Source organism: Leptidea sinapis, chromosome 10 (assembly GCF_905404315.1).
Source record: "Leptidea sinapis chromosome 10, ilLepSina1.1, whole genome shotgun sequence".
Lineage (NCBI taxonomy): Eukaryota > Metazoa > Arthropoda > Insecta > Lepidoptera > Pieridae > Leptidea > Leptidea sinapis.
Window position 1 is genome coordinate 8,516,810 of NC_066274.1, and position 13,244 is coordinate 8,530,053.

At 37.7% G+C, this 13,244-nt stretch overlaps 1 protein-coding gene across 2 annotated transcripts in view; it reads left to right on the forward strand.

Moving 5' to 3' along the window:
• LOC126966580 (protein hook) overlaps window positions 1-13,164 on the forward strand; it is a 36,958-nt gene extending 23,794 nt beyond the window's left edge. Inside the window, exons 11-14 of one of the 2 annotated variants that reach the window (XM_050810715.1) lie at window positions 982-1,126; window positions 4,135-4,308; window positions 5,922-6,057; window positions 6,646-13,164. In XM_050810715.1, the coding sequence (XP_050666672.1) occupies window positions 982-1,126; window positions 4,135-4,308; window positions 5,922-6,057; window positions 6,646-6,865 (675 nt within the window). In that variant the 3' untranslated portion in view covers window positions 6,866-13,164. Of the gene's footprint in view, window positions 1-981; window positions 1,127-4,134; window positions 4,309-5,921; window positions 6,058-6,645 lie in introns of those variants that run through there. The other variant, XM_050810716.1, reaches the window with a different exon arrangement.
• Window positions 13,165-13,244: the final 80 nt, after the last annotated feature.

The window sequence follows — 13,244 nt, forward strand, 5'->3', positions numbered from 1 at the left end:
GAAACATAATTACACCAAGTTATCGAGTACAAAATAAATATGATACATATATACGGGGTGTTATAAAATCCCCTACTGTACCTTAACTTTAGGCGTATATTGGTATCGATTAGTGAGAATTTAATATACCTTATACATATTTATTTTCAGGAAATAAGATCATTAAAGAAAGGGAAAAAATTAAATAATAACATACCCGATTATTAAACTTTAATCACCTCTTGCTGCCGACATTTTGATTTTTCCCCGACCACACACCCATTTCATTCTTGTTATCTGCATAGGGCGCACGGGCTGCGGGCGGCTAGCGACTAGCGCGCATAGTTTGCACTCAATCCTCTGATTAGTTTGACCTTTGTTAAACATCGAATATTTTGGTTTTAAAAACACTTTGTTCATCGTTATGTCTATTTACTGAGCGTCTCTCAACTGCGGTTGAGACCTGAGGGTTGTGCTCGACGAGACCACCACCAACATACATTTTGTGCAAAATTTCACGAGATTGGCACAGAACCGTTGTAGCACTGTCGTATTATACTCAATGGTATTGAAAACTGTTAACCAACCCGGCTCTCATTTCCTCCTTAGTGTCGCAACGCGTAAAAGTCGAGCGCCATGACGTCAGGAGACAGAACTGAAGACGTCGCCCGATCCGACGAGTTCCGTACTCTCTCTGGAGATATAAGCGATCGGCGCGCGAAAAATGTGGCGCAGCCTCGTCATGTTCGAATCACATTTGCCTAAAAATAGGTAGCCTCAGCTCGTCCAACTGTTCACTCAGCTCCACACGCAGAAATCTAAAATAATTCGGCCGGTTCATCTTGTGACCGGCAATTCAAGACAGAGCAGAAGTGCAAAACATTAATCATTTTCCCTGCGAGCTGCGGCGTAGTAACAATAATTAGACATACAAAAGGTGTGTCAACAGTTTCCTTTTATATTGAATACGTACGGAACCTTACATATTAGTTTTGCCAACAGGGTCTTCTAGTGGACTACGTAGCTCGCCTGGAGAAGCTGAGAGCAGCCAACCGCGAAGCCAACCAGAAGATAATGGAACTGGAGTCGAACAGAGATGCGCCTCATCCCAGATTGGCGTCTGCAATGGAAGACAATCAACGGAAATGTTCGTACATTTGTCCATCTTTCTCTTGCGTTACTCATTCTTATCCACACTGTTATAAGCACATGAGGCTTAACATCAGGTGGGGCATCTGCTCGTCTATCCCTAAATCTTTCTCATCTCATAGAAGTCATGATAAAAAAGCAAAAGAAATGTTATGTTAGTATTGGTGCACTTCATCGAGTTATCTTCCTTATAGCCTATATATGACTAATAAAAGGCGCTTTAAAAAAAGTACATTAGCAAAATAGATTTTATATAAATTCACAGCAGCCACTAGAGATTGTTTACGATATGTTATATTGATTACCAGTCCAATGAGCATTCAGTACCCCGCTCACTTCAGTTGGTTGACTGGATTGTTTGTCTCGCCATAATATATAGGTATTACAATCAGAAGTAGCCACAAAGATGCGCCGATATTCTCAAATTGGCTGCCGCAGTGGAGCGCTTGATGCCGTACGACTATACAAACGGACACAAGCATATATGCACAAGTATTTGTGCGCAAGTATAGACATCGCCACGTTTAAAGACCATTGACAATGGCTCAGTGAGTCACAATTTATTGACCAAATTAGCGGTAAAATAAGGAGTGGAGCGTCGCATTTCAGTGGCACCGACAGAGACGTCGGTGCTAGAACATACAGTCCCGTACAAGAATTGGTAATGGGTGTTAGTTGATTATATTTGTTTGTGTGTGACTATATACATGCGCAAACCTAACTCCACCCCTTCCTCTCAGTGCTCTTTTAACATGTTGCGAACTAAACAAACCGAAAAATCTGTGTAATTAAATTAGGCTGTAATTGTGGTCTGCTAGGGTTTCAAATAGGCAACATTAAGTTGGTTTACTTTTTTTCATGACAATAAGGGACGAGACCAGCAGGGTTTTCAGCTGATGGTATACGCCCAGCCCATTACAATGCAGTACCGCTCAGCATTCTTGAAAAACCCAAAAATTCTGTGCGGTACTAATTTTATCGCTCGTCTCCTTGAGACATAAGATGGTAAGTCTCGTTTGCCCAGTAATTTGACTAGTATCGGCGCCCTTCTGACCGAAACACAATTATGCTTAGACATTACTGCTTCACGGCAGAAATAGGCGCCGTTGTGGTACCCATAATCTAGTCGGCATCCTGTGCAAAGGAGCCTCCCAAATCTTATTTGGTTTACTTGCAAGTGAATATAAATTTTATTTGTATTGTAATCACATCACCATAAAATATCTTATATCTTTAAGCGACCAATTCTTGTATATATATATATATATAAAATCTGAATATCAGATGCGGCTCCAACGATTTTCATAACATTTAGTAAACAAGGGTTTTCGAAAGCGATAAAGCGATCTAGCTAGGTTTCAATTAAAAAAAAAATTGTAGTTCTATCCGTGTTTTAATGAGAAATAGCTGCAATAACATTAGAATGCAAAAAGGTAAGTTGCGTCACTATATACACGGCTATATTATATACGAGGGCTGCACTAAAAGTATCGGGAATCAGGGAAGTGACACAACAATACTATTTAAAAATGTATTTATTGCTTTTCGAAGTATTCTCCGCGAAATTTGACACATTTTTCCATACGATGGAACCAATCATTGAAGCAACTATTCCATTCGGAAGGTTGGGGTCTCCAAAATGGCCGTTTTGTAGGCGTCCACAGCTTCTTCAGGTGATGAAAATCTCTGACCACGCAATTTATTCTTTATTTTAGGGAAAGTATAGAAATCATTAGGGCTTAGGTCGGGGCTGTACGGCGGATGGTCTAATAATTCTATGTTTTCTTGTTCTAAAAACTCTTTTGTTCTGTGCGCGGTGTGAGAACTCGCATTTTCGTGATGGAGGATGATGCGGCGGTTGCAGTTCTTTTTACGGAGTTCAGAAACGACCTGTGACGAACAAATGCTGGCATACCATTCTTCATTAACTGTTCTTTGTCCCTCAAGAGGAATAGTCGCAACATGGCCGGTTTTGGAGACAAACGTGGCCACCATTTTTTTTTGCAACACTCCGTGAACGAATAATTTTTGTTGGCTTTAACTCATTTTTGAACACCCAAACTCGTGACTGGTTTTTTGTTTCGGGTTCGTACGCATATATCCAGGATTCGTCACCTGATACGATGTCGTATACAGCATTTGAGGATCCTGCGTGGAATCTTTCGAGAGTTCTGACGCACCAAGTAACGCGAGCCGCTTTTTGCTCTTCATAGAGCAAATGCGGTATCCATCGGGAAAACAACTTTTTACACCTAATTGTTCATGCAAGATTATTTGTATTTGACTCATGCCAATGTCTTAAGTTGCCTGAATTTCGCGGTATGTCACTCAATCAGTTACGCACAGCATCAACGTTTTCTTTGGTGATTGCAGTTTTTGGACGACCTTGACGGGGATCATCACTGAGCTTGACACGTCCACGTTGAAATTCAGCAAAGCAGCGATAAATTGTGGTTTTGGATGAGGCTTCATCACCAAATGCAGAAATCATCCGGTCAACACACTGTTTTTGTGTTAAACCACTTCGAAAGTCATAATAAATCATCGCTCTAGAATTTTCTCGAGTCAATTCCATTTTCTCAACGACTAAACAAGTTTGAAAAGACCTTGTGACAAGACCGAGAATATTTTTTAAATAAATAAATGGTATTCGATTTTTAAAACCAAGGAGTTTTCAATTAAAAAGATTTTAATATGACAGGAACAGTGGAAATATTCCATTCCCGATACTTTTAGTGCAGCCCTCGTATATATAGCTCAGATGGGACATTGGGTGATCCATAAAGCAGAAGACCCCGGTTTTTAAGCCAGATGTCCTATTAGTTTTTTTTTGTTCAAGTTTTGTTCTTAAAAATTCGAGCAAGGCTCGGTCGTCCGGATATTTTTAATTTATAGAAGGAGGCTCCTGTAAATCTCTGGAATTTAAAGAGAGTGTGGAAATCGCCATGTAGTGCATTAAAATAAGATAGTGGCCGTGCATAATCTCACAGGATGTTATTGTTGCAGCATTACAATTGGAAGAGTTGCAGGCGGCGTTGGGTGAGGAGCGACGCCGCTGCGGCAAGCTGCAGGAGATGTTGAACAACAAGGAGGCGGAGCTGCTGGCGACGGAGGACAAGTACAAGAAGTGTGTGGAGAAGGCCAAGGAGATCATCAAGAACCTCGACCCCAAGAGCATAGGTGAACACTAATTATTGAATCTAATGTATTGGTCTCTTTCACACAACGACACTGGCGTGTTGACGCCGTACGCGGCATCCGAACACCGTATATATATATATATTTCCATGCATCCATATTATGGTTATTACTGTTTAATTTAATTATGAAAATATTTTAAAATATAAGAATGTTACCTTTCGTTTATGGCCCAATAGCGTGTGCATAATCAATTTATGTTTTTTTTTCTTACTCTTCTCATCACTGACTGAAAATGTTATAAAAATTATAAACATCATATTAGTGTTACATATTATATTTTATTAGTTTACCTTTAGTATAGTAATATTATGTAAGTATTTTAAGCCATAAATGTATTTGTATGTCGTGGTCGCTGTCCGTGCTGCGAAACTCGGTGCTCACTGAAAATCAGTGTCGAGCCTCAGACGGCTTGACTTAGGCAGCGTTTCCACCTGCAAGCAAACTCACGGAAGTCTTGCATGAGTTCTTGCAATAGTGTTTACATTTTGTACTAATTATTGCAATTCATTTCTGTTATAAATGTCTTGCGACAAGCTCGCGGACCATACTATCGCAATTTATCGCGGAGGTGTTTACACACGAGAGCTTACGAGTGTCGCGATAGGAACTGCCAAGACGCGCACGTGTAGCAGCTGCATTAATAATTTTGTTGTTGAATAAGAAAAAAAGATCAATTTGGGTTCGAGATTGGATTTCTACGAGATGTGAAGCTGGTGTTTATCATAATTTACTACGTGAAATACAACTGGAAGATGGTCAACAATATTTAAATTTTATTCGTATGACCGCAGTTCATTTAGAAGTGTTATTTTAGTAAAACTTGGTGACGTTATAAAAAAACAAGTCACAAGATACACATTCCAGAGATTCGATATCACCGAAAAAAATTTTGATGCTGCGATTTTTCGGACTTCATTCTCAGTAGTAGAGGATTCTTTTACGATGGAATAAAGCACAGAGTTATTTTTAATTCGGTTTTTATAATCCGCATTCCGTTAGTCCCACAAAGAAGGATTGCAATCATAAAATCCTAGTAATTTTATAGTTTCTTCACGAGACCATTCACGACTTTACCGATTACTTATTATTTTCAATTTAAACAAAAACACAAGCCGCGCGGGCGATACTTGCTGCGAGATATACGAAACTAGACCGATAAGCAGCGAGATCTGTCGCGAGTCGATGCAGACATGTTTGGATATGTTTTCGCAACTACTCGCAAGAAGCGCTTATCAAACTGTCGCGACAGTACTTGCAATGGGGTTTACACTTGCAAGCCGCTGTCAGACAGACTGTCGGACATTTCTCGCGGAACTTATCTTGCAGATGGAAACGCGGCCTTATAATGAGTGGGCCTCCGATTGGCAAAACTAAAGTGATTGCACTGCTCCTCAATGTTATTGTTTTCATGTTTCTTTTTAAATTGCACTAGGTCTGTATTAATTATTCTTATTATTGGTACAAATTATGTTGAAATTACTTATTTTTTTAATGATATAATTTTTGATTTGAAGTGTAATTATGTCGCTAGTAAAGTTTATTATTATTACAATCTATGCTCGCCCTAGAATTTCTATAAAATTGTTTTATAGGTCAGCAGTCATTATTGGACGTGACTCTGGGACATTCCCGAAACGCGACAACTACCGCTCCCGCCTCCGCTTCGGCCACCGCCTCTGCATCCGCTACGAGATCCGATCCTGTCACCAGCAACAGCAACCGGCACGAGTAAGTATTTAATTTTACAAGCGCGAATTTATCATATTATTTCATAGGTTTTTCTTTTTTACCTTATTAACGGCCATTCCCAATATTCAGTCTATCTCCGTTTGTGGCCTACTTGAGATAAAAAATCGTAACTATCGTTGACTTTTCTGTCCCAATAAACTTATCGACTGTAACTCATCTTATCCGTACACGCTGTCTGTCAATGGGACGACGTATAGCTTACTAGGAATGAGAAGTTTGTATGGAAATTGCAACAGTGAACTGGTGATAAGAATGACTTATCGGGTATATTGGGACAGCTTCAGATTGCGGACCCCACTGAAGCTTTTTATCTAACGTGATACCCAAGAAGACAGTAGTGTCCACAAGTTACAATCTCTGGTCAATTATAAGTGTGCGTTGGTTTGTACTTCCGCTGTGGTTGGTCATTGGGGTAATGAACCGCAAATCGCTCGCATCATCAGAGGAATCTCAAGAGCGTTGCCGGCTCTTTAAAAAGGTGGTTTTTTGAAGTTAACCGTATCGTCCTGGAAACACCGCACAAGGAACCTGTAGTGTTGCATTGGATGTATTAATTTGCACGTGCAGGTGGAGCGGGAGTGGGAGCGGGGCGGATGACGGCGGACGGATCCTGGCGAACGAGCAGCGCCTGCTGGCGACGGCCTGGTACCAGCTGGGCGCGCGCCTGCACCGCGACGCCACCGACAGCAGGTTCGCGCAGCTCGCGGGACACTCGTTCCTCGCGCGGCAGCGGCGGCAACCCGCGCGCACGCGACCCGCGCCGGCGCCCACTGCGCCCGCTCGCTGACGAGCCCCACCCCGACATTACACCGACATTGCGATGACACCATTATCATAACCTTTGCACAGGATGCCGGTTAGATTATGGGTCCCACAACGGCGCCTATTCCCGCCGTGAAGCAGTAATGTGTAAACATTATTGTGTTTCGGTCTGAAGGGTAGTGCTAGTTCAATTACTGGGCAAATGACACTTAACATCTTATATCTCAAGGTGACGAGCGAAGTTGTAGTGCCGCTCGGAATTTTTGGGGTTTTTCAAGAATCCTGAGCGACACTGCAGTGGGGGCAGGGCGTATAAATTGCCATCACCTGAACGTCCTGCTCGGCTCGTCCCTTATTTTCACTATAAAAATATTTTATCTTAACACATTTATTGATAAATCACAAACTTTTGGGGTTTCTACGGCCAAGCCCTCTGCAGTTAAAATATAATTAGTGTTACAAAACGTCCATACATTCGTCTATGTGCGTGGTGAATTTTGGAATCTTGTTGCCCCATAGTGGCTACACAACGGATGTCTTGTCATCTGAGCCAGAAAAGACCATCGCGAATCCAAGTTATACAAACGTTTCCCGTTTGAATTGTAACATATCTAAACTACACTCTACTCACTTTCAGTGGGAATTAGTAAATATTCATACAATAGTAACGCCGACAGGGACAAACACCACACAGATGACTTACGGCCGTTTTCAATAACCTATCTATCCTTAGTTAAAGTTACTAAAGATAGACAAATCTATCCTTTTACGCTTACTTACATTTCAATAGCCTATCAACAGACAGCATTGGACTATAACTATGGATAAATAAGATCTTATCATTGAACGGTGATAGCAATGTATCCGTAACTGAGATAAGTTATTGAAAACGGCCATAAATATATGCAGTTTGTGTTGCATACCTGTACTGATAGCCAACACCGATATTACACCGAAACAAATTCTGGCAACACTCTCAGGTTATTCGCAAGAGGCCAAATCTTCCTCTTTAAAGTTTTCGAAAATAATACTGATATCCATTAAACAGGAATCCCAAATTCGCTTCGAAGCTTGTTTCTCAGGAAATAAATTCTACATTTTTGTACATTTACACTTACTGTTGATTTTCAGTGATAATTCCAATTCAGCGCGAGATGTCATTGAAATAATAGTTACTACACATTTGATTGTATAGTATAAGTAGTGACTTGAATCGTCCTATAGAATAAGTAATTTAATTTAGAATTTAAGATAATTTTTAATTCCTTTAAATTGTTAGGCATGGAACTCGCAGAGGTTAAAATATGGGATGTATGAAACAACTCAACTTAAGGCTAAGTTCGTATAACCGCTGGGTGGAGTGAATGCTCCATGACGGCATATTTTTTTCTTTTATGATAAAAACCTAAGTTTTTATGATTTTGAATAAAACCTAGCCTTATAGTAAGAAGCAATTTAATTTTAACTTAATTTACTAAGTAGAATAAAACTAAGAAAGTCTTATTGCCACAACTCTTATTCTCTCTATTAAGGGAAAGACCCTATGTTCTTGTATTCTTTACTTTAGTGGGAGGCTTCTTTGCACTGGATGCCGACTAGATCATCGGTACCACAACGGCGCCTATTTCTGCCGTGACGCAGTAATGTGTAAGCATTACTGTGTTTCGGTCTGAAGGGCACGGTGATGTAGATGATGATACTATCTTTGTACCGCGCGGTCATATGAACATGGTCTTAGTTTCAGGGTGACATTAAGTTAGGCCTCAGGTATTTTCTGTCGTCTAGTTGAGATTTGACTTTTCTGTCCCAATAAACTTATCGACGGTAACTCACCTTATCCGTACACGCTGTCTGTCAATGGAAAGATGTATAGCTTTATGGAAATTGCAATTCACTCGTCCCAATATATGGCGATAAGAATGACTTATCGGGTATATTGGGACATTAGTAATTTATCTCTATCTGTAGATAGTATATTGGGAACGGCCGTTAGTGACATCGCCCATATCGTGATATATACGCGACTCTTCATCTGTACATTGGTGTCATTGACCGCTCAAGATTGTTTCAAAGTTTTTTTTTTATTATTAGACAGATTTATTTACCTCATCTCTTACAATTTTCTTCTTAGGCCTATCCCAGACGATAGACTATCCGTGCCGCACTTTTTAGTCTGTGATAATAAAACCGATACAATTATATTATGCAGTAACGCATACGACGCGCATAAAGTCTGACACACAAAATATCCTCGTAGTTCCGCCAGACCGAGCCAAACCGCGCTGTAAAAAAGTGCGTATTATCTGCCAAAGACATTTTGCGCGCAATACAAACTTTTTGTGTGCCGCAGACTTGATAGCACAAAAAGTGTGTCATCTGCGATATGCCTTAATCTTTTTTCATATAAAAAAACCTCAGATGTCTTAATCGGTTCTGTCGAATGTGTTTGATATACGTACCTTTGTCCGTGATAAAATAAAATGGCCTTTTTTAATAATATATAATAAATAAACTTTTAATAATAATATTTACGTTTGGACTGTTAAGGCGATGCTCCACGATATATGAACGAATTATTATTTAGGCACTAATAATAATATAACTCGGCATTATTATTGCTGAAAGTCTTTGTTGATCAAAGTATTTGTGGGCCTTGCAATAATAATATGGCAATGTATAGAATAATATTTTGTAGGTATGTTTGTAAATAAAGACATGGTTATAAATGTGTTCATTGTCACCTATGTCACATGTGTACACATTTTAATGGTAAGCCCTGTGTAATCTTATTAATAAAATTATTTTTGTTTGAATTTATTTTATAATTATTAGTTTTATAACAATTTGGTTTTTTAATTCGATACTATAACTGTATTTTATAAAAAATGATAATTTATATATTTAACATTAAATAATAACTGTATCTGCTTTTTAAATTTATTTTAGCTCTTGAATTGTTTTGTCCCATTCTGTTGAGTTGAAATGACGTGTAACGGAATGGGACAAAACAGTTCCTTAGCTATATGTAGTAAGGCCAACGAGATGACATAAATAATGTAAACAAAGTTGCAGGGCTTCGAAAGATTTTTATTTGATAAAATTAAATACAAATTTTGGAATCCCTATTCTAATCGCTGTCGTCTGTATTAGACAAAGATGATTCGTCGGAAGAGTTCACTGACCTGTATAAATACCACTGGACACGCTGTTCTTTATAGAAAAAAATTGATGTCAAACTTATTTTTTTGTGTCATTTGAAGCGCCACTCGCGAGCGTCCAGAGAACTAATTTTGACGTATAATACAAATGGCTGCGAGAGAAACGTTGAATACTCTGGAAGTATTTTTGCACTTTGAATTAATTTCGGTCGTTTTCCGTATTATTTATACTTCAGGAATCAACGTAATAAAGTACACATTTTTTTGTAAATAATTTTCTTATTGAAGTTTGTTAGCTGCTGTTCTCAGACTCTCGCTGCATGGCCAACAGCGCCAAAATGGCGAATATCAAACAGGCACAAAAGCACTTTGACAGCTGCTAGTCCAGTGGTATATAGTAGAGGTCAGTGGAAGAGTCCGAATCAGCCGTATTTATGACTCATGTATTTATAACTCAGTATAGTGTAACTCAGTAACGGTCCGTTTGTTTACATTCTTTATCTCGACTCGTTGGCCTTAGTACTATTAACAAGCTGTTTGTGTGACTACAATGTCAATGAATAAGACGGTATATAGTATATTCTTCCGTGATATTTCTTATATAAAATATTATTAATATCTTTGTATAATTATTGCAATATTTTCAACCGAGTTCAATTTTTAATTATTTAATGATAAGTATAATTGTTTATAGTTTGAATTATTAATACTTTTTGTAAATGTGTATCTCTGTTTGATTTCTTTTATTGCCTTTATATTTCGAGTAAATAAAATTTAAGACATATGGATAAATATATTTTAATAAACATTAAAAAATATGCTGCTTAAAGAAATTGAATAGTAATATATCTGTTTATTTTCAATTTTAAGAAATATATTCAATATTATTAAATAAAATCAGAATATTCAGAGAGATAATACGTACTATATTACATAAACTTATATTAAATGTGAGATATATGTTCTGTTTACTACCCTTCCATTGTTACTTGACATAATATAATATTATTATATATACCTGGTGCAATAAACAACAAGAATCATGCTCAAAATTGTCCGAAGCAAAATTCAGCCTACGCGGCTATTAGGCAGAGTTTTCCTTCATAGACTTTGATCATTACCGTCACGAAATAAGGTGTTAATTTGAATGAATGTTTCAATGTTATCTGTATAAGTTATTGTCAACGCTGCTCGGACATTTATGACGACCTTTTACTAGGCGATTGGGAGTCTATTTGTTTGCCCATAGGACATGGTTATATTAGATAAATCCCATTCTGTAATAGTTATTTATGCAACTGTTGTGTAATAAGGGGTATTAAAACGCGAATGTGGATTTATCACACGAGGCGAAGCCGAGTGGGATAATAGTATCACATGAGTGTTTTAATACCTAATTATCAAAAGTTGCATACAAGACTTTATCTACACCCAGAATATGAATCCTCTAAAAGATCCTGAAACAGTTAGCTTACTGCTAACATTAAAACATCAGTCCTAGTAGTAACCTAATATCATTCATTACCGATTATATACAAATAAACTAAGTATTAATGAAACAATTATTTATTTTAGTAGTAATTTACATTTTGTATAGTGCAATAATTAATATTCACTCGAATATAATCTTCTGGTAGTGTGGAACGCGCTTAAACGAAAATGTTATTTTTTTTGTAATTCATACAGATACCACGCATCAAGCAATAAGAATGAGGCTGTCTGTTGAAACTCTTTGCGCATGAAGGGATCGAAAAAAACATAGGAGTGTTGTTATGGAATTCAGTACAACATTACAACACTCGTTTGGATGATGTAATGGTAATTAGATCATTGGGTGTTTTAATGTTGGCAATAAGCTAACTGTTTCAAAATCTTTAAAAGAGGATTTAAAGCATGGGTGTAGATAAAGATCGTTATAGCTTCATTAACTCCTCTAGTGTTTCAAGGAAGCCAGACGGTGGTGAACGGTGATCACTTACCATAAGCTGACTCGAATGTGTCTGTTGTCCTGCTCTTCGTAAAATTTGTGCCTCTTTCACCAAAGTTCGGAGATTGTTAACGCTCCTTTGGTCGAGATTAAAATTACTTAGACAAAGTTCTTAAGTCTTCTTCTTTAAGCACTTCGAATTTAAGTTAATGTTCCGATACCTAATATTACCTTAGATAATTTATACGTCTAGATAGTCTCTTGATGTTAGACAACTGATAGAAACAGTGCAGGTTTTATACTTTAGTGTGCGTGACAAGCGTCGTCTTACATTTGCGATTTGTATGAAACTATGTAAGTGTGCGTGTATTACTCCAAATAGACGTAAATCCTAAACTCATTTGGACGTGTATCCTGAAACACGTTCCAAGCCACAAGCATCGCATTTTAAGGAATTCGTGTTTAAAGTTTAATAAATATTAGTGTACTCCATACATGTGGGTTGGGCTACTAACGGCCGTTCCCAATATTCAGTCCATCTCTTACTTGAGATAAAAATAGTCACTTTCGTTGACTTTTCTGTCCCAATAAACTTATCGACGGTAACTCACCTTATCCGTACACGCTGTCTGTCAATAGGACGACGTATAGCTTACCAGCGATCGAAGTTTTTATGGAGATTTTAATTCACGCGTCCCAATATAAGGCGATAAGAATCACTTATCGGGTATATTAGGACAGCTTCAGATTATTGACAGCTAATTACTGACAGCAGAAGGTAGTAATTTATGTCTATCTGTAGATAGTATATTGGGAACGGCCCTAAGTCATGATGTCATTTAAAGAGTGACAGTACGTCTGCCATTTTTTGTCAGTCCGTTAATATGAATCACGTGACTAGTTTTGTGGTCCTAACTCAATTTCGAAATGATTGTGGTTTGGAACGTTTTTTTAAAATTACGTCCATTTTATTTCGACGTTTTCACAGCTGTCATATCTCTTATCTAGACGTATAAATGATATAAGATTTTAACTCTTATCGGAGTTTAGAATTGAACAAAATATAACAGTATTAGATTTAAATTATAATGAGAAGGAACATGTTAGTATGCTGCAATTGACTGTTGACTCTCATGCATATGATAATTTATGAAAATGTATTTTATTTATGTTTCTAAGTGTGTTGTTTTAATAATTATAATTTATTACTGTTTAAAATAAAGTTTCATTTAATATCCATATAGTTTATTTAATTGCATCAGTAGTGTTTAACTGATGTAGAAAATATTAATTACCAAAATAGGTTGAATATTGAATGA